Source organism: Centroberyx affinis, unplaced genomic scaffold (genome assembly GCF_046629955.1).
Source record: "Centroberyx affinis isolate AG114_WGS23_722 - 3 ecotype Tasmania unplaced genomic scaffold, CSIRO-AGI_Caff_v1 ptg003349l_1, whole genome shotgun sequence".
NCBI lineage: Eukaryota > Metazoa > Chordata > Actinopteri > Beryciformes > Berycidae > Centroberyx > Centroberyx affinis.
The window spans coordinates 89385-111539 of NW_027281345.1; the positions used below are offsets into that span (position 1 = coordinate 89385).

The 22155-nt window shown below is 40.6% G+C and overlaps 2 protein-coding genes across 2 annotated transcripts; one reads left to right on the plus strand and one right to left on the minus strand.

The window, feature by feature from the left end:
* The first annotated feature begins 916 nt into the window (after positions 1-916).
* cdhr5a (cadherin-related family member 5a) lies at positions 917-11827 on the plus strand. Its single transcript, XM_071538768.1, has 14 exons — positions 917-1007; positions 1739-1911; positions 2494-2553; positions 2820-2909; positions 3016-3102; positions 3601-3705; positions 4045-4230; positions 5934-6024; positions 6699-6796; positions 6953-7159; positions 8439-8552; positions 8675-8741; positions 9915-10075; positions 11115-11827. Exons 1-14 carry the CDS (start codon positions 917-919, stop codon positions 11715-11717), a joined length of 2133 nt encoding a protein of 710 aa, XP_071394869.1. The 3' UTR covers positions 11718-11827.
* Positions 11828-12652: 825 nt separating this feature from the next.
* On the minus strand, positions 12653-21035 carry ctsd (cathepsin D). Its single transcript, XM_071538772.1, has 9 exons — positions 20871-21035; positions 18847-19003; positions 16828-16951; positions 16591-16709; positions 16282-16481; positions 15232-15354; positions 14293-14437; positions 13570-13668; positions 12653-13250 (listed from the first exon to the last, which is right to left on the minus strand). Exons 1-9 carry the CDS (start codon positions 20930-20932, stop codon positions 13089-13091), a joined length of 1191 nt encoding a protein of 396 aa, XP_071394873.1. The 5' UTR covers positions 20933-21035; the 3' UTR covers positions 12653-13088.
* Between the last annotated feature and the right edge of the window lie 1120 nt (positions 21036-22155).

Sequence of the window (22155 nt, forward strand, 5' to 3'; positions counted from 1 at the left end):
TATTCATTTAGTTGTTCAATAATTCTTCAGTTAAAGGCAGTAATGTTTCCCAGCTTCTCCTACCATTGAATAGGTGTGGTGGGTCACTCTGCCTTAAGGTGGGTTTCAATGGAGAGTTTTAGTGTCCCATGATGATCTAAATACTGTTTCAGACGCTTTTCCACCCTGACCAGAATAACATTCTGGGGGGAAACACTGACTATTTAGCATTATTTAGTAATATTTTAGTAATATTCAGTAAGGTTTTTGACATGGAAATGTTCAAATTTAAAGATATTGTATTGAATAATACAAAAATATCATTATTGGTATCGGCCTTCAAAATTCCATATTGGTTGAACTCTATTCACCATTTTGAACTGCCCATTTACTAGCAAATATACCTTGCTGTAGCGTGAGAAAAGTGAGACATTCATTCATTCATTCAACAACTTCAGTTACTGCCCATAGCCCTCCATCACCCCCCCCATCATACCCTTTTTCTGGTTTTATTTATTTACATTTTCAAGTTTCTACTATATGTTAATGCATGTATGCATCTATGTATGTTATCACAATAAAACAAAGATAATTCATCCTCTTTAAACAGGTCAGTGTAACTTAACATCCAGACATGTCAGAAATGTTTCTCTCAGCTGGTGGATTCCTGCCTTATGACTGCAGCCAGCAGAGAGATACAGAAAGACCCGTCCGGCTAAAACAGATGCAAGTATTTTTGTAGGAGGTTGCAAGTCCACTGCTGGCAAGCGCTGCATGCAATATATGCCCGTAAGATGAAGTCACAAACATTGCGACTGTAGTCGACTCCCACTCGCCGGGCAGCACAGACAGGGCATTATGTGCACAAGTACCAGCTGGTACCACGGGTTCCTCATCCTCCTCAGGACTTCATTTGTTGCTGCTCTGAAATCAGGACATGGAACTGAAATCGAAGAGCAAACCTGTGAACTTTCTCCTTGGATGTGTCGTCGCTGTCTGCTTTTGTACAGTTTGTTCAGCTCAGAGACGTAAGTACAGGTCTGCTCTCTGCTGACGGCGTCATCAGGAAGAGGCTGTGTATGTTGATGAGGCTTACTCTGATTAGTGTGTGTGAGTGTGTGTGCGCGAGTGTTCTTGTATTTGATATTTGGTCCTCAAAAGGATGGAAAATGTACAAAAATACTCCAAACTGAGAACATTTTGCTGGTCCTCACTTTTCCAAGGGGTTAATTTAGAGTTAGAGCTTGTGTTTAGTGTTTAGATTATAATAAGGCTTGAGTTCAGGCTAAAGTGAAGACTAGATATGTAGGGCTATGTAGGGATTGTGTTTAGTATCAAGATTAGAATAAAGATTGGGTTTAGTTTAGGGCAAGGCTTAAGAGTAGGCATGTACTGCTGAAAGTTAAGGTTAGTTTAGGGTTAGGGCTTGTGTTTAGTGTTAAGATTAGTATTAGGATTGGGTTTTGTGTAGGATAAGGGCTAAAATTAGATTAGGTTTGGAATAGGTGTCATAAGTCTTTCTGGATTGCAAAAATCTTGTACCAGTGTACTTTACCTAAACAAACTTTTCAACATTCCCAATTAATCAGCTTTGGCTTTAAATCTGCATGTGCTGTAGATCTCTATGCAGATCTTTATTTCATAGAAATCTTAGATCAGGATCCCTTTAGGCCCTGACACTGCCATGCAAGCCTTGCTGCCATTGTTGACTGTTATTGTTCGTACACAGTCTGATTTTCATGACTCTTCCCTCTGTTAGTCTGCACAGTTTCTCCCGGCCCAGTGTCCATACCAGAAAACAACACCGCTGACCTCCTGGTTGCAAAAGTCAGCGCTGGTAGCGATGTAACGTTGACTGTTGTAGGAAATCCTGAGGATTTCTTCTACTTAAAGGGGAATGAGCTGATGGTGAAGAAAGGCTTGGACTATGAGGTAATCCCCATCACTTGTACATTATCAACTGCATGTTGATGTGAACATTCAATACTGCCTACTTGTCTCTGATATTGAAAGAAGGGTCTTCCATTCTTCATTCAGAGGTCAAAGGTTGCACTTTTTATTGTAGTTGCATTTTTACTGGTCCAATTTGATTCAGTTTTCATGATTTGTTTTCAAATATACTTTGACTCAGCATAAGAATAATGTTCTCCATGATGTTTTGTAAATAAATGTAGTTCAGTTGAAAGGTTATTTATTGAATGAATGTGAAGACTCACAATACTGGACCCTGATTGGTCGACAGCAGCAGCTCCTCTAATTCAAATGAAGTAAACTTTGCTGAGTGGAGGCTTTCCAGTTCAAATGCTGCAAACTGGCCTGATTGGACCGATTTCAGGAATTCTTTAGTGAGCCAATCAGGACCAAGTCTAGTTATGATGCGTTTCTTGGAGTTAGTCTGAAACTGAATGGAAAAAAGGATGGATTTATGGATGGTGTTATTAATAAAGTTTCACTTTTTAAAACTTTATATAAATGCTGATATTATTGCTGATATGTGTGATATGTGTTTGTTAGTCTTTGCCCAGTGAAGCTCTGGTGGTTCGGGTCCAATGCAGCAGAGCCGGCTCCAGATCTGTGAGTAGCACAGTCACATCACACACTGAATCACTCATTAAGAAAAAAATAAAAGATAACTTGCTAATGAGTCAAGCAAATGGATTGTAAACAGCTGGCCCATGCTATTTTGGGGCTCATTGTCAAAGGTCAACATAATATTTCTCTTAATTTATGTGCAACTTCTTGCTCCGCTCATTAAAATAACTAATGATTATCTAGAATATCAAGTTATCATTTACTTTGTCGTAAAACTGTTGGATTCAATCCTTTTTTCTCTCTTCAAGGTGAACGTGTCTGTGGAGGTTTCTGTTGAAAATGTGAACGATAATCCTCCAAACTTTTCACAAAACCACTATGTTCTAGAAGTGAATGAGGTGAGACATTCTGGTTTTCTAGGAACATTTATATTTTCTATAATCCATATATTTACAACCTGTTTCAGTGTCAAGATTATGCTAACTCTGAATTTTGTCTCCACAGCTCACTCCAGTTAACTCCACTGTTGGACTAATAGAAGCTACAGATATCGATTCAGAGGTTTTGTACTATCGTTTAGAGTCTGCCACGGTAAGACCAAATCTATTGTAGTGATATGATGACTGTATTACAGTGACTGTATATACTGTATCTAGAACAGTACTCACTGTTTGTATTCTTTCAGAAAACAGAAACATAACAACGTTATCATATTGGCTTTTCAAACTGAGAATGCATAATACATCAAGAATGATTTTAAGTAATCCAGGAATACTTCAAAATGTGCTGATGCAAGAAAACTGATATGAATATAAAATGATGTAAAGAATTGATGCTGAAGTGAGAGAAGTCTATCTGAAGAAATTAATTAATTAATCAATTGCCTTTGTCTCTTTCATTGAGTGTATATAATAATAATAATAATAATAATAATAATAATAATAATAATAATAATAATAAACTTTATAATAGCACCTTTCTTAACAGTGTTACACAGTGCTTCACAAAGCAAGTAAAAACTAGAGCAATAAAATAGAATAAAAAACCAAATCATGACTTCAGGCTTTGACAAAGGCTTTTTTATACCAGGACAAGTATTTCCGCCTGGAGAACATCAATACTCCGAAGATACTGGTTCAAAGCATCATGGACTACGATGTTATACAGAAGATCTCTCTGGTTTTACATGTACAGGTACAATTAAAAAAAAATTCAACATCCACCACAACATCCAGGAAGGGGATGACTCTCTTTGACCCATGTATCACCGGTATCATCTTTTAAGTCACTTCTTAAAACCTACTTTTATGTACAGGCCTTCTCTTAGTGTTTATTTTAACTTATTTTATTCTATCTAATTTGATTTCTTTTCCATTATTATTATTATTCCATTTCATTGTATTCTCTCTTTTAGATGGTGTTCTTTTCTATTTTTAAGTCCTTTATCTCTCCCTATTATTGACTTTTGAAAAGTGCTGTATAAGTAAAGTTTATCATTATTATTATTATTATGTAACGTGTCACATATTGCAGGACACGTTCAACGGTTCTTCCTCCGACAAGCCCTTCTTCACCTCGGTGGCCACCATCACGGTGCAGGTGAAGGACGTGGATAACCGGCCGCCGTGGTTCCAGCCCTGCATGAGGGCCAACTTAGGCATCGCCAAGCTGTGTGTCAGCACAGGATACAGGGGAAAGGTCAACCTGACTGAGAAGGAGGTGAGTCTCCCCAATTACATCCTCATCAGTCGATTGTCTAAAGCTTCTGTATGGATACTGTTTGGTGCCTGCAGAGACTGTATTTGGATTGCATACATTTGTGTAAGTTTGAGGAAGTACCAAATGACATCAATAATACACTGTTCACGTTAGGTAATGCTTGCTGTGACTTACTCGGTTCAGTTAGTGACAGTGATAGAAAAAGTACTCAAATAATTTACTAAAGTAAAAGTAGCAAAACCATAATGGAAAACTACTGAATTGAAAGTAAAAGTTCTACATTCAAAAGTTTCCTTAAGTAAAAGTATAGAAGTATTAGGAGTAAAATGTACTTAAGTATCAAAAGTACTCATTCTCAAGAACGGCCCTTTTCAGAGTGTTACATTATTGAAGCATTAACCTGTAAGAAGTATTTTAATGTTGTCGGTCTAACTGCTCCATATACCGTTTAAATTCTAACAATGCAACATATTTTATGGGTTTATCGTATGTTTTGCATGTAAAACCTTATTCTGCAAAATTAACTAGTAACTGCAGCTGTCAGATAAATGTAGTGGAGGAAAAAGTACAAGATTTCCCTCTGAAATGCAGTGGAGAAAAAGTATAAAGTCTGACTAAATGGAAATACGCAAATAAAGTGTCAGTACCTCAAAAAAATGTACTTAAGTACAGTACTTGAGTAAATGTACGTAGTTACTTTCCACCTCTGGTTAATGCCAGGATATTCAGTAATACATGAAGCATTAACAAACATGTATAACAACATTACTTAATGCAGTTGTTTATTGTGCATTTAATATGAACTCATCTTTGTTAATGTCATGCTGCAATGCAATGTTCATGCTTAATTCATGTTAGTAAACACATTAGTTAACATAATCAACAAACATGTTGATTGATGCAGTTGTTCATGTGCATTTAACATTAATTAATCTTTGTTAATGCTGTTATTCATGTTTAATTCATGTTAGTAAATGCATTAGTTAACATTAGTAAATGAACACTTAATGTAAAGTGTTACCATAACTTTTACCTCTAAATTCAAGTGCAGGTTTTTCAGTTTAAATTCGGTTTTCTCAATTCAGACTGAGCTCTTTGAAACAAACATCCAGGGATTTGGGAAAATCAAATGGACAAAAGATTCAATCCAGTAACACTGGAAAATACTACTGCTACTAGTTTTCACTATAGCTTGTTGGAAGTTTTGTCTTGGTCTTGTTTCTGCACTTGCTACATTTCCATCAGGAACTCATCTAAACATTCTGCTCACAAATGTTGGATTGAACTTTTGCTCGTTTGATTTTCCTAAATCCCAGGATGTTTATCTCAGATTGCTCAGTCTGAACAGAGAAAACTGAATTTGAATTGAGAAAACTGAAATTAGTTAAAAGTTAAGTTCAACAATAATTCAATTTCAAGCCATTCCATTCAATTTCAATTGTGCCTTACCAATTTAGTTCTCAAATTAATTTATTTAACAACTTGGTTGCATCTGTCAGTATCTAAAGTTGATGATATATTCAGTCACTTGGCAGATGGAAAGTTGTTAGCAGTGAAAATTCACTTGATCTCCATCTGGCCTCAGGATAAGACCTGAGAGCTCATCAGACTGTGGCTGTTATAGTCCTGTCCGTGAGAAATGGCTGTTCAAATAAATACAAATGAGGTTTGCAGGTTTAATGCATCATGATTTTAATCTGCAGGATGGGCCACTAACACTGGAGCCCGGTCCGCTGTTCGCCAAGGACGGAGACAAGAACAGGAGCGAGCAGATCAGCTACAAGATACTGAGAGGTTTGACTGAACTGAAGAACACTCCGGCCTCCCATGTGTTCATTTTCTTCCAGTGCAGAAACACAGTATTTGGTTTCCACAGCACATTCACCACTGGCTTTGTTACTTTGTTAAAATGTCAGTGCATGTATTCGCTTCTTCATTTTTGCAATTTTTTGCTTCATTTTAGACTTAACATGTCAAGAAGATAAAAGCCAAAGAAAAACTTTAAAAATAAAACTTCAGAATAAAATTCAAAAATATAAGAATTTGTCCCAAATAAAGAAATGCACATTAAAAACCATTAACATCCAAATATGTCGCCATTCAAATAAGTCATCTCTTTGTACAACGTTTGGTCCAATGCTTTTCTACCAATCTTTAAATGGAAATATGACTCAAATTAAGATTTCATATACAGTAAATTATTTATCTAAGGACAACTTAAATACTTTAATAAAATTTTCATTTCTCATTTTGGATTCAATTTCCTTTGTAACCATGTAACATAAAAATTAGAAGCATGTACTGTATATTGCAAGTGCAATTAACAGGCTATTGATCGAGCCTTCATGAATGTGTCTGTCAAGAGCTGAGGGAATGTGCTGTATAAAGGAAGAAAGCCTTACTGATATATTGATATAGTGATGTATTGTATGAGTATGAACAAGTTTTTTTTTTTTTTGCTTATCCAGGGAATGAGGGCAGCATATTCCAGATTGATGAAGACACAGGAAACATCACCATGGCTAAAGCTGCTGATATTGCCGGACCAATAACCCTCACTGTTCTGGTACCAAACTAGACTGTGCATCATGCTGTTCTGCACTGAAACAGAAAATAGAAAAACAACAAAAACAAACAAAGCTAATGATTGCAATAGACTTTCTGGGGATTATTTAGAATATTTTCTTGCTGAAGTCTCTTTTCCCTCCTCCCCGGCCCTCAGGCGTCACAGGTGACCAACAGGGATCAGTTTGCAGTGACGCTGGTCACCATCGAGGTGATGAAGAAGAGCAGGAACCCTCCTCGCTTCGAGAAGGAGCGCTACGAGGGATTTATCTACAGCAACTCCATCCCAGAGAGCATGATCCTCAGAGACCGCAGCTCCAACAGGCCCTTCAGGGTCCGGGCCCGGGATGAGGACTTCGCCAGCGTGAGTCTGTGTTTCTGTGGTTTTAAAGTTGAACTCGGTGCCTGAACATTTCATTTAATGACAATGACTTTAGAACTTAAAATGCTCTTAAAGTAATAATCCACAACTTTTTCTTATAAATAAATGTTGTGATTGATAGTATAGTAGTGGTATAGTAGTATAATAGTGGTTCAACCTATACTCAGTTCATGGAAGCTTTTACATTTGCTGTTGCTTTGCAGCCGTTTCCACTGGCCACAAAGCCTTATGTCTTCTGCAACTAAACAAAGCAGCGATTGGTGTTAAGATTCACCCCTCAAAACACTAGTAGCATAAGCTTTTAGTGGATTTGGAAAGCTACAACATAATGTACCAACTGTCTAGCGGGGGTGCTCCGCCTGACTATGGAGGACACGCTGTCACACATGGCAGGTTTTCACCTCTTGAGATGCAATTTGGGACTTTGCTAAAGTCTGAGTTCAGGCTTGTAATAGTACAGCAGCCTGTGGAGCTGTAGCTACTGGAGCTTGTTCCCTTTGCAGGAGATGGAACATTCCAACTAGCTAAAAGCCTGCTGGGTAGTGTAGTTCGATAACTAATTTTGGCGTTCATGTAAATAATACTGAATGGATTTTTGCCAAATTAAGCGAAGCAAGATGTGTTGATGCTTACTACAACATATTTCAAAATCAAAGCCATATGCTTTTTAGATTGCTTATATAAAGTAACCTACATTATATAGTAAAGCCAACCCTAGGGTTGACGGAATGACGTCAGCTTCGGCTCCATATTATTTATTGAGTGTAAAACACCAACGCAATGACCTCTTATCACCAAAGGTGTCGCCAAAACCAAGAAAAGCAAGAATCTTGCGGATTATCATACTATAAAGCAAGGAATCTCTGTCTGTATGTGTGTCCTTCGCATATCTCAAGAACCATTCGTCCGATCTACTTCACACTTGGTGTATTGCTGGGGACCCAAGGACGTGCAGTGTCGGATTGGACACGTTCAATATTAATAGACTTTGAATAAACAAGCGAACAGCGCTCTGTGCAGCAGCGGGGCTCAAAGCGAGCGTCTGGAAGCGCAGTGTGGAGTGTGAAGTTGTTTGGATGAGCGGTTCTCGAGAAAGCTGCAAGCAGCAATACCGGAGGCCAAGCAATCAGCCCGTTCCGAACAGGCATGTTTTGAACGGGCGCTGCACTAGTCACTTTAAATGTCAGGTGTGTACACATGGTTCATGAGATGAAATGTTCATGACAAAATCCTTTGATCAGTTTCTGTGTGTGTGTGTCAGGGTTTGAATCCAGATGTGAAGTACGAGGTGCAGTACAGCAGCTACGTTAACGTGACCTCAGAGGGCTTCGTCATCCTGAAGAGGGTTGTGAAGACCGAGTCCTTTGCACTTCAGGTGACCGATACACATACTGCAGCCTTCCAGCTCAGTACAAACACTGCATGTCCAGTCAGATGTATTGCCACCACTTGTAAGTAAGCTGCTCTATGAATGTAATTGTTTCTCTTTGCATGTAGCTTAGAGCAGTGGACACCTCCACAGGGGAGTCTGGCACAGCAGCCCTCTCTGTCCAAGTCATACCAGGTAAAAACATCCACCTGATCATTGCTGTTCCCTGTGTACTTGTCTATGTGACAACATGCCCTGTCATGTGTGACAACATGCCCTGACATGGGGTAAGTTGTCACATGTTGTCAAGTAGTATTTAATCAGTAATAACTTTTTCTTCCAGTAAGTTATTCAAAATGTAAAAAGACCTTAATCTAGCTAGAAAAATATATATCGTATCTCAGTAGTAAGGCACTACTGAAAAACACACCAATGAGTAAAAGGTGTGACAGCATGCCCTGCTCTCCCCTACATATTACTCATTACTCGAAGACATTCAGCCTTCAGAGAGGCTGACAGTATAATTTTGTTGTTTTCTGTCACTCAATTTCACCATTACGTCATGTCACACAGCATTGTGGGTCACTTTTTACTGCACCCAATTTCCAGTTATTATTTTGCTGTTGTCTCCTTAATCAAACCCAGAACACAATATGACATCCTGCCATTTTCACGTGTAACTTTGCCCACCAAACTAATTTAAAGTTAGTAAACTGAATCAACCTATTGATCAGCAGGTACAACACAAAATACCGGCAAGGCAACTGGCTCTGTCCACATACTCCTACTACATCATGTAGAAAATTGTTTTGTATAAAATATTTATCCTTAATTTAAAATACCAGGATGCATTTCATATTTCCACATTTGAAAGAATGGTCATAGGGAAAGTCCTACTCAGGGAGTAATATGATGCAGTGTTAGCTATGCAGTTACAGTGGAGGATGGGATGGACCAGTACGGACGCTTGCAATTTTTTTTTTTTAATGCCATTATCTCGAGATCACGAGTTAATTATCTTGTGATAATTAACTTGTAAATAACGTGATAAATAAATGTAAATAACGTGGTAAATTAACGTGATAAATTAACTTGTGATCTCGAGATAACGGCATTAAAAAAATAATTGCAAGCACTGCCGTTCTCAGCTTCCGTAGACCAGTCATTGAAAACAAGGTGACAATTTTTGGGTGTCAGTATGGATCAAATTTGGCCTTGTTAAAATTGTCATGTTTTACATACGTGATCTGCACACCGAATGTACGCAGTTTGGTTGGAATACAATGGATTCTGTTAATTTTCAGAGACACTCTATCCATTCGTCTTCTAACACTTTCTTATCTGATTGCCATGATCTGTCCTCTGCAGCGGTGGCTGTCCCGTCTCCCTCGAACGTGGGTTACCGGGCCGGAGACATGGCGCTCCTCGGCCTGGTCATGGCCGCTCTGCTGGTCCTCTGCCTCATTGTGATTGGCTTCCTGATCTCCCACGTGTGGAAGGGAAACACCAGTATGCACAAACTGTGTGAGGTCAGTATTCTGCTGACAGCTTTAAACTCCGAAACGTTTTGTGAGGTGGAATTATTTGGACGATGAAGTTAAAAGCCCCTCCTGGTTATAAAGTGACTACACTGTACTGTAAAGTTCAGTAGTAGGTTGATTTTGCTGTATCCAAGTAATAGAGTTCCTTTTGTGTATTTATTTTGAAAGGGAAAAAAAGTTTTGAAAGTGAAGAAAATTCTTCTCCTTTTTCATTCATTCAAATCTTTTATTCATTCATTTAAATCATTTTTTTGTTCATTCAGATCTTTTTTCATTCATTCATTCTTTTTGGCTCCGTTTTGGTGTGGGTGAGGTGTAGAAGAGAGGGGGTGTGGTGTGGTGAGGGGGAGCTGTGACAGGTGAATGACCTGTGACCTTGATCACATCGGTAAAGATCTCTGAATGTAATGCTGAGTCGAGAAAGCAACAAAAATATTGACTGGGTTCTTTGCCAACACACTCTTGCTTATTTTATATGACAATATAGCTTGTAAAATACCGTGAGAAAAAAAAGAGAAATAAGATTAGAATGAATGAAAAGAATTTAATTAATGGGAAAAGATTTGAATGAATGGAAAAAGAGCATTGAAAGTGAAGGAAGAATCCAATCCAGTCTTTTTTTTTCACTTTCAAAACCTTTTTGCTTTCAAACCTTTATTTCATTTTTTGAAACTTTTTTTTCACTTTGAAACCATTTTTTCAGTCTCAAAATGTTTTGTTCTTTTTCTTTCAAAAGATTTTTTTCACTTTCAAAATAAAGACACATAAGTAACTCCACGTCATAACGGCTCAGACCTCAGAGGGGGACTCAGCTGTGAAATGCCTGCATGTGCAGCACTCCTCCTGTGTGGCTTTGATGAATATTTATCAGCTGAAATCCACAGAAGGGCTCTGTGTTAAAACAGAACAAATGAACCTAGCTAACACTTGGGAACCGCGGTGGCATCTGTAACATTGAACAATGCCTCAATATCCTCCATGCTTCATTAACTGGTGTATTAACGGGCGGCCTGTCTCCTGCCTCTAGTGCCTGGGCCCCTGCCTGCGGTCCGACCGGCCCAGGCCGAGGCCGAGGGACTCCATGCAGTACACCAACGACGGCTTCCAGAACGAGGGCGACCCGAGCCGCGGGGGAGCCAGGCGCTGGAGCAACGCCGTCCCCAGACGCAGCACGGTGCCCCAGGCCCGAGGCAGGGTCATCCCCCTCGAGCGACGGAGCCGCCACTGCTCCTCCTGCGGCGTCTACACCAACCACGTGCCCAGGGGCAGCCCTTCGGCCGGGAGAGGGGGCAGAGGGGGGGACGAATACGCCGCGAGGTCCATCCTGAACAAGCAGAGGAGGAGGGAGGGGCAGAAGACGGTGTGGTTCAAAGAGAGCGAGGACTCCTCGGACATCGAGGTGGAGATTATCCCAGACACTGTGGGCCGGGTGGAGGAAGAAACTGAGGAGGAGCTGGAGGGGGAGGTGGAGATGGAAGGGGTGGTGAGAGACCCAGCAGCCCCGCAAAGAGAGGCTGACGGTGGGCAAGAGGACGAGAGCACGGAGCCTAATGAGGACCAGGGCTGCGGAAACGCCGACTCAGAGAAAGAGAAAGAGGGAAAACAGGAGCAGGACGGCTCAGAGCAGTGAAAACAGCAGAGGTCAGAGGTCAAACCGCCTCAATTTGTGGCTCCAGAGGTGGATTGGACAAAAGTTCATAAAACTGAGCAAAATGCTGTTTGTTTTCTTGTCACTTTTTGGATACGCCTACAGCAGAGGTCTCCACATTCCACGCTGATGGTTCAACATCTCTGGATAATTGCCAAACTTCAAGAAGTATTTATTTTCTACTGGGAATGCTCCAAAATACAGCATCAGAGATAATATGACTACCTTTATACAGTGTAAATAATGAGTCCTGTCACCTCCAGTCACATCAGGACATCAAATGACAACTTGAATCAACATGAGGGCCGAGAAAAATCAGTGATCAATGATTTCCGTCTTCAGTAAAGATGGTAAACATAGTGCTGCCTTGATTATTGTCACATCCCAGTGCGCTACACACATTTTGTACAAGCTTTACTAAAATGAACCAAAATTGTCTGGATTTTTATGGTCAGAAAAATATGTGAAGACAAACTTTATCTACTGAATACTAAACAGACGAAGGGACTTTTTCTGTGGTTTGTATTTTATTGAGCATGTTAAGCAAAATAACTATTGTTATGGAAAAATATATGGTTAATATATAGCTGACATTTTGTACATTGAAGTGATTGGTGTTGAGGCGCTTGAGGGAATAATAAAGTTTGAAAGATTTATCGAGTCTAGATCGCCGTGTTATGGATTGGCTCACTGGATGCATATTAATTTCTGTCCTGCACAAGGGAAGTTTTCCCACCAGATGTCTATATACACTTGTAAAATGAAAGTTCTGATAATTAGGAGGATATCTTATTAAGATTTGCCTTAAGAAGGGTTATTCACACTGGAAAGCATGGTTTGATCACTTTCTTCTCCTTCCAGAAATACAAATTATCCATTATCACAGCTGCATAGCACATACCAAATGGAGACACATCTTGTTAAAAGACTTTATTCACGCCAATCACATTAAGATACATTGAAAGTCAGAAGAAGAGGGCAAACTGCCTCCTAAAATGCAAATTAAAAGTGTTCTGTTGCTTAAAACAGGTCCCTGATTAAAAAAAAGTACAGATCACTCAAATGTTTGAACTCAAAAGGTCAGTACCGAAACCATCACCTGCTCCCTGATCATGTACACACATCACACAGCATACCAAATCTCCAATCCGTTTCACACACACACTCTGTTGAGAATTACAAAATGGATGTTTCTTCAGATCAGTGCATACAGGTTCTACACAAATCTATTGCTAAATACTGTACGATTCCAAAGCAACAGAAGCGTGTGCAGCAGTGTTTTGACCTCCCAAACTTGGATTTTTAACTCCGATCCACTTGTACATGAAAATATTGCTCTAACACAGGTTGTGCTTATTTGGACTTGGCAAGGCCCACTCTGTTGTTCTCACGGTCAAAGACGGTGTAATACTGGCCGATGAATACATCTCCCAGAATCCACAGGGGCCCAGCGGGGGCCGGGATGTCCAGACCCATGAAGCCACTCAGACAGATAGTCTTACCAGCCTGGCTTTCCTGGGTGATCAGAAGAAGAAAGACAGTTTAGCTCATGACATAATCAGATTATCTTATACATAAATCTGAAAATTTGACAATGAAAAGCATAACATGGGGTTGAGACAACAGACAGCTAGATGGTTCTCTTAGTAATTACTCTTCAGACAACAAATCAGCCTACTCCCACCATGACTGCCGCTGGCTCTGCCAAATGAAACAAAGCTACACTTGTGTGGTTTTGTGATGCAACAGTCACAGGGTTGTTTTGTTATTGTGGGAGCAGACTCTCTGTCGCCCCCTGCTGGCTGTTCAGCAGCTCTCCTGCAGACAGACTCACCTTGAGGACGTACTGCTCTCCTGTCAGGGTGTAGGCCTTCCCGCCCAGGGTGAAGGTGATGACAGGGAGGGTTGGGATCTTGTCACAGTTCACCATGTACTACAAAACAACAGACATTTACTAACCCTTAATACACATTTCATTCACTAATTTCCTTTTTAACCATAGACTATGTCAGTCTAAAAAAAAGTTTAATGCAATACTGTGTTCACACTGTGGCAGCATGTGGCCGACGGCAAACTAGATGTTCATTGTTTTCAATGGGAGAATGACAGTAAACTAGTAATAAGAGCTGCATACAACGCCTGCAGGCAGAACTTGGTTTCCAAAATGTTGCCATTCAATTTGTCAGACAAATCGAATGTTGAAAAATCGTCCAAAATGAATTTAGCCACATACTGTATGTTCAAGCATCTGCTCTTCATGTCTCATCTTCCTATGAAAAAAGGGTAGCGAATAAGAAAGAGCTTTCTTCTTCTTCTTCTTCTTCTGACTGTCCACGTTGGTGTCCGGACTTCACAGTGTGAACACAGCATAACTCATTAAAGCAGCGTTTATGTTTGTTTATCATGGTGTTGAAGAGAGTAGCCGCACACCCATAGCTCTAATGCAAAGATTATTTATTATAGTAGACAACAGACAACTGTCTGTCAGGGTCGATCCAACATCAAAGTACTGTTTGCCTCTCCACAGATGTGGTCAGGTGGGTCAGGTTGATCTTACCTCTCCCTGGATGAGTGGAGTGGCTCCGATGGCCTTCTGCAGGGCCTTGACCTCAGCAGATGGGCCGGTGATCAGAGACGTGCCGGTGTCCACGATGGCCTCACAGCCGCCCTTACACAGGCTCAGCTGGCTACCCACTCCCATCCTGTTACACACACACACACACACACACACCATTATACAATCAAAGTACAATAACAGCATCACTGTGTCTTTGTTATTGGGGTTTTGCTAGGAAAGTATGCAATACAGCAAAAGTTGTACTTTGAAAAAAAAAAAAAAAAAAGGGGGAGGTTTGGGATTTTAAGAAACCATCTTATTAGCCAATCCCCCTCTTTAGACATTCAAAAAGGTTTTCACTCTGGTGTTTCTGTTTTGAGAACCTGGCAATAGCCTCCTATTAGCGTTTGTTAGCAATGCGAGTACAATTCAGTGGGGATTGAAGCCTTTTCTCTCAAAACTGCAAGTTCTTTCAAACAGCTCAATTTCTTACTCTTGCAGCTACTGAATGTTTAATGGCATTGACTTGCACTAGCATTGCTAACAAGAAGTGGGCACTGCTCCCATTTCCTCAAGGATTCTTTGTAATTGCTCAATAGAAATGGATTTTAAGAATCCTGCACCGTCAAAAGAAGGTCTTTGTATTTTTTCCTTACATTTTTTCTTGTGTCTTTTCTGACGGAGTGAAGCATTTGTATATATTGCACATATAGTATAGATAGTATCAGTCGCATCTAGATATAAAATGTTCAGGTAAGCAGTCAGTGTCCCATTCATTCAGTGAAACGGCTCCAGGCATGGTTCTCTGGTTTCTAGTCTACAGGTAGGGCCAGTTTGTGACTTGTCTTCAAGGCATAATGGTAAACACAATGCATAATGATCTGAGTCTTGAATAACAGTGTTAAACTGTGTGTTTGCAGTGTTAGAATGAACACACACCCGTCCATGTGGATCTGCCAGTAGGCCTGGCGGCTGATGTTGATGTAGTTGAAGTCTCCGCTGTAGTACTTGGGGTCGGTTCCTCCCAGCAGCAGCTCGCCGCCCGGCTCAGTGTCTGGGTTCCTAACAGACACAAGACAGACAAAAAAAAACACACTAGATCGTCAGCAGCAGCCAGAAACCTGCAGATGGCTTTTCACACCGACTTGACTTTTGAAGATCAGGTTGAGAAGGTAGTACAGTCTTGCTTCTTTCAGTTGAGAAATATCAAGGATTATTCAATGGCTTTAGTAGTAGTTTTAGAAGACACTTTCAAAGCTCAGCAGGGTTTGGTCCCTAGCTACATTGCTGACCTTTAAATCCTACAAGAGTGTGACCTGAGATCCTCGAGCACAAGACTTCTGACTGTTCCTTGGTCTAGACTCAAGACCAAAACCTGACGGGGTGACCTGGGTTGTGGAACGACCTGTTCCACAACCGACCTGCCCGAGGAACGACCTGTCCGAGGAACTCAGGTTACCCCAGGTTTTATTATTTGTATCTTTAATCATCTCAGAAAATGCCCTAAAATTAATAAAAAATAAATATTAGCAGTGAATTGAGATAATATGCAAAGTAAAACAACTGTTGTCCTATATTTTCAACTTTCACCAGGTGCATGACCAAGTTTGTGAGAATGATGCAGCTGCACATTATTCTTATCTCCTTCCGAGTTATCAGTGGTCTTCACAACATCAGCATTACCCAGTCATGACTGTTTTTGTGCTCCGTACAGGAAGGTAACAACTTCTTTTTGTGCTGGTGCAGTGTTTTCTGTCAGAGCTTTTACGGTCGTATGTGCAGAGTAATGTAGCTTTTAAATTGGATGTGTGAAATGTATACCTGCTGCAGGAAAAGAGGCAGATGATAAAACATTGTCATTAAGAAAAGGCCACAGATAACACACTACAAACAGTTAATCAATGCAAAGGAAGACACACAGTAGCAAAATCTGCTGGCTCTGGAGGTTTAGAGTCAATAATAGTTTGCTAAGGTTTTGCTTGTCTTCACCTGTTGAGGTAGAAAGAGAAGACGTTCTGCTCCACCTTCTTCTGGCTCATGATGTTGTCGAAGACCGGCGCCACCCCGTCCACAGAGATGCGTGGGTAAGCCATGCCAAGGATCCCATCAAACTTGGCTGCAATGAAGGCGACGCCAGGCTGCTTGGTGGCCTCCCCAAATACCTGCTTTTCTATTGACAGGTCTCCAATCTGGGAGAGCAGGGAACAAAACAAGCCTGAGTGTTTCCATGAAAACTACACTGAGACTTTACATTGTTAAAGAAATGCCCTTTAAAGCTCGTTTGTAAAATTAGCTTACTGTGCAAGTGTCCTGACTGAGGTAGCCAGACAAACTACCAGATCCATACTGGATGGCAAAGGCAGTGCCGTTCTTCACGTATGTGCTAGACTTGGCAGAGTTATACTTGTGGTGAAGCACTGCAAAAAGAGAAAAAAGAAAGACATACATTTTAGTTTGCTTAACATTTCATTAAGCTTAAAGCGCCTGGAGAAATGTTATTTTACACTCTATATATTTGTGATAGCTGGGACTTACAGCAGGCGATGTCTGTGAAGGAGCAGTGAACAGAGGGAACCCACAGGTTGGAGGAGCCGGTGTCAAACACCACAGTGAAGGGCTGAGGGGGGGTGCCCAGACCAATCTCACCATAATACTGCGCCTAAACACAGAAAGACAAAAATACATATAAACTACCATCAATAAAATAACAATCATCTCTAATGCTTTTAGAGATTTAGCTGGGCCTTGTTTCCTGGACTCACTGGAGCTAATCTTCACAAACTTGCCAGTAAAGCATTCCTACAGAAACGGTACTTAATTCTAGCGCTAATCTCATGTATCCAGGAAACCAGGTCCAGATAATCCCTTGAGGCAGTAAGATGGTCATCTTTACCAATAGACGCCACCCACAGCAGGGCAAGAGACCAGGCCTTTACCTAATGATTAGGCCTAATGATTTGACAACAACAACAGTATTAATAGGATCAGATTGTACAGGGCAAGTAAACAACAGACAGGCTAATAATTTCAGTCAGTCATGTGAGGTCTGTTCCACTCTGTGCTGATAAAGAGTTTCTGCAGCTGCTGGTCTCAGCGGAATTTAAGAGGAAGCAGGTCAAACAGCTTCACTGAGTCACGTTAATAAATCAGCAATATTAGGTCTCCCAGATACTCTGCAAAAACAGAGGGCTGCACGATTACTTCACAGATTCAGGAGCTGAGGCAATATCCTTTTTCATGTGACTGAAGGGAACTTGTGTCAAACCACTCATTGTGAAACTGAAGGCATTTTTGCCAATTCATCCAGACCTCCTGAGTCAATTATTTGTGATTCTGTGATTTCTGTTTTGTCATTGTTACGGATACTGTTCAGCAGCTGCATGTCTTTGCAATCTTCTGGCCTATGTGGACATAATGTGACCAATCTTAATCTTGTTATTGATAGAGAGACCTTGGAGTCACTACCTGCAGTTAAGCCCAGATGATGATGACTTACATTGAGATAGAGACGTTTGTGTGAAGTCATTAGCCCTACAAGTCAAGTTCTTTAAATAGCTGATACCGCTATTCAAAATCTATTTCACAGTCATGTATTACCACTCTAACACTTAAAGTACTGTAGGCCTTTAAAAAAAAACCCCACACATTTTAAAAAACACCAAAGGAAATGTGGGGACCCCGATATATCTTATAATATCGATACTGCGATATGAAACTAGATATCGTCTGGGATTTTGGTTATCGTAATATTGTGAAATAACTTAAATGCCACTTCTTCCTGGTCTTAAATGCTGCGTTACGATTGGCTTTACCTGCTCGTCATATCCACATTACTCATTGCTGATTACTAATGACCATTACTAATTTTCTAAATTTGTGTATGTTTGTGTGTGTGTGTGTGTGTGTGTAAATATCAACCTAAAATATTGTGATATTTGATTTTGTCAATATCGCCCAGCCCTAGGTTCAGGTCTTATTTGCTTGCTTTATCTGAAAGCCTGAGCTGCTCATGAGCCTCAACATGCAAATATTTTTTTTTTTTTTTTTACACCCTTCTCCACACTTACAATCTTTAAAGGCTGATTGATATCAATACCTAAGATAAGAGGCGGCTGCCTGAAATGTCAAGTAGAACAGAGAACAGCCAAACATGGTCTGAAGCTCGTGTCAGCTGATGAGGATCAAGAAGCTTACAGATCAGGCGCCAACACTCTGACTCAGCTGTCATACGGTAAATGTTCCTCTTCTGTCACAATGGTGGAACCCAAGCAGTTTCATTACCTGAAGCTGATATTTGGCTTAACAAGGATGAATCAGCCATTCTAAAAAGCTGCGTGTGCAGGGGGTTTGTTGGGCTTGACTGGCAAGTCTAATTTTCTATTCAGCCGGGAGGATTAGGAGGAAAAGGCCAAAGCAGTCGGCACACAAGAGAACCTTTGTTGCGGCTCTCCTGCAGCTTGGCTTTTAGCTTCTGAACAGTGCATTAGGGAAAGGGAAGACTAAGGGGTCCACAGGTCATTGGTTTGGTGAGTGGGGCTGCGCGGCGATGCTTACGTCAAGGTAGTTCTTCAGCGTTTCTGGAGTGGGTCCATTACTGGAGGGAAAGCCAAAGTTGTACTTAAGGGAGTGCTTGTCGGCCAGGAGCTCCTCTGCTTTTCTCCCCGAGTCTGTGAGCTCACGTCTGATGGAACGGAATTTCTTTAGAGGAATTCTGGTGGGGAAGAAATGAAAAAAGGGATTAATTTCCTTTGGATTTAGGTCAGTTCCTTGATAAAATATAACAGCAACTAGTGGCCATGTCGATGAAATTGTGCCTAATTGCTGCATCCTTATCTGTACAGTTTCACTATACTTCAGACTGCATGACCAAATGGGGACTATGCCTAAGGCAGAAGAAGGTGCAGCCAAAACTTCATCCATTTTCCAAAACAAATCCAACTTAAAGCAATATTTCACTCTGGTATCGTTTGTTTTTGGGTTTTTTTTTAAACATACTTGATATACGAGTTCATGAAGATTCAGCTGATGGCTGTAGTTGCCCTGGAAATTTGCAGTCACAAATGCTCAGGATCCCCCCCCCCCCAATAAATAACTAACTGCAAACTGTTACATTTTAGGCATTTAGCTGACACTCTTATCTTGAGTGACTCACAACAACTGTGCAGGTTCAGTGTCTTGTACAAGGACACATGACTGTTAGACACAAACTGGCTGTTCCAGGAATCAAACCAAGTGAATTTTTGGTTATAGGATGATCTCTCTTACCACTAGACAACCCTACAGCCCCACTGCCAGGCTTTAACTCTTGAAAAGAATGATGCAGAATACAGCATAAAAAAAATATATATGGGTCACCATAATCTGAACATATATTTATAGCATGATCCATTTTCTGTGTATAGGAGCTAAAGTAACTTAATCTGGTGCCTGGGGTTTATTTTACTGAGCCTGGACACTCTTGTGTTTTTGTGAGGATTTTACTATGGCAGCCTGCACCTGTGCCAGTGACTGAGTGCAGTTGGCTTGTGGGTGTTAAGTCCTGAGCGCTGCTGGGGAGCGGGAATTGATTTGGCAAACTTGGTGCAAGGTGTGGACATGCCTCTCCCATTTTGTTTTTTTACTTTGCCCCTCTTAGTTCAAGTTTGTTTATTTCTATAGCCCTTTATCACATGCGTGACTCAAAGGGCTGGTAGTGGACAAACATAAGAGAAGCAGAACAAAGCATAAGAGATAGGGCAGATTTTAGCAAGACATAAGTGCCTACATATTCTACATAGCCTAACCTACTCGGCACCACCACCCTTAGACCCTCGAAGCATACTAGGAAAAGCTTGCAAGAAAACCTTAGGGAAAATAAATGTTCTCTATCGGTCTTGCCCATTCATGCTTGGAGTCTTATCTCAGTGACTTATCACAGTGGCTGCTCGTGCATGAGAAACCCCCAAGGAATTAAATTAGCCAAGTTAGCCATCCTCGGCAGTGAGTATGCATGATACTGATTCTTGTTATTGGTCCCATCATTGATACCCTCAGTAGTGCGGCAGTCTCTGGGGCATATGATGAATACTCACGTTTCAACCAAAATACCACTGACATGAATAGGTTTGCTGGGGTCACAGTCAGCCCCTGTTAACTGCACGGCTGGGACCGCACAGTAACTTATACCGATATATATCATAATATACCCATGATACCTCACCTTTACATTCAGAGATAGCTCACCCTTCTTTGCTCACAGTTTAGTTGTCAACAGCTCAGCACAGCAGGCCTGGCTGGGACGTACTGTACTCAACGTAACTGACTTCCAAAGCGCAGGACAAATGCAGGGAATGTACAGACGGTGTAAACTGACTAACGATTAGCTAAGGTTAAATTATTTTTCACCAATGGGTCACCAATGGGAACTAGCTACCGTTAACCTAAACTACGTGAGTAAACATGAGACGAACCTGGCTGTTAGTTGGCAGTCAATTCGACCTTAACATGCATATTTTAGGTTCCACTGGCAAACGTTAACGTTACAGTGCAACTAGTGAACGTTTGCTAGCGTAAACGTTAGGTAAAACTCTTTTTCTTACCGAACAAGTGCGTCGTTCGTCAAGGCTAGTGCCGCAAAAACAAACAGGCATAAAATCCTCATTTTACAGTCGCAGATTACTCGGATAATTATAAAACCATAAAGAACCAACACAACACAATGACTGGGCAGTTTGACTTGTTCTCGACGACAACAACCGAGTTTATATCAGCTGACCCGCCGGCACGTGACTCTGGATCTGTTCCAGGAAAACGCAACTTCCGCCCAGGAGAGGAACGAAACGAAACTGCGCAGCCTGACTTTTTTTTTCTTTTCTTTTTTTTTTCTTTAATTATTAAATTACAAAACATTACAATGTCAGGCAATCATACATCTTGCAAATACAGCATCTAATACAAAGGAACGAACAGATTCCAATAACATTTACATGAAAAGTATAAGTACATGTGATGATCATGCAAAGAAAAACAAAATAAAATAGATATACGAGAAAAACATAAATATGAAATTATAAAATGGCTTATTGATTCAGGGTCAGCCTTACAAAAAGTACATTTATGGTCAACATCAGCAAATTTAGAAACATATAAATTAGAGGGATACATATTGTGTAATATCTTGAAATAGACTTCCCTTGCTTTATTGGAGATACAGAGTGTTATAAAAACATGACATGATTAATAACATCTTCCTTCTTGTCCTCTAGCACCATTCCAAATATAATATCTCTATGACATAAGAGGAGGTAACAGCAGGGAGAGTGACACCTATGAACAGAACACTCATCTTTACACATTCTGTCCCTAGTAATAACTTCAAAATCACACTATTCCTCATTTTGCTGGGGACCCCTGACCCTCTCAAAGACCCCTGGGACGTCCCGTATGATGCTTGGGCATAACTGTGACAGAGTAGTGAAGCAGGGATCTCAAACCATGTGCCACGGAGGGCAGAGAAATCAGCAGATTTTCATTCCACTTCACATCAGCTGATTTCACTGCTCACTTCCTCCTCTGTGGCTGAAGCTGTGCTCATCAGTGAAATCAGTTGCTGTAGTGTTTGGTTGGAATGAAAACCTGCGGACTTTCATGATATGAGAGCCCTAAAGGGTTCGATAGCCCTACTTTGTTCTCCTCAAGATGAATCATTTGATTTATGATAGCAGTGATACATTTTGAGCTTCAGCAGCATATTTTCTCAGCATTCTGGGACAGAAGTGTATTGATAGGATAAACCCCTTGGGATGTATCATCTTGTTTTCAAGGGGGTCCTACAGCAAAACACAGAATACCAAACAATGACCACAACAAAGACTAACACACACA

What these genes read in the sequence shown, in the direction of transcription:
- cdhr5a (XM_071538768.1), top strand. Translation starts at nt 917, where the DNA reads ATGGAACTGAAATCGAAGAGCAAACCTGTGAACTTTCTCCTTGGATGT. An exon ending in AGTTTGTTCAGCTCAGAGAC is followed by an intron (nt 1,008 to 1,738) that starts GTAAGTACAGGT and finishes TCCCTCTGTTAG; the next exon opens with TCTGCACAGTTTCTCCCGGC. An exon ending in CCGAGTCCTTTGCACTTCAG is followed by an intron (nt 8,553 to 8,674) that starts GTGACCGATACA and finishes CTTTGCATGTAG; the next exon opens with CTTAGAGCAGTGGACACCTC.
- ctsd (XM_071538772.1), bottom strand. Translation starts at nt 20,932, where the DNA reads ATGAGGATTTTATGCCTGTTTGTTTTTGCGGCACTAGCCTTGACGAAC. An exon ending in CGCTGAAGAACTACCTTGAC is followed by an intron (nt 16,952 to 18,846) that starts GTAAGCATCGCC and finishes TTCTGTGTTTAG; the next exon opens with GCGCAGTATTATGGTGAGAT. An exon ending in TCAGTCAGGACACTTGCACA is followed by an intron (nt 16,482 to 16,590) that starts GTAAGCTAATTT and finishes CTGCTCTCCCAG; the next exon opens with ATTGGAGACCTGTCAATAGA.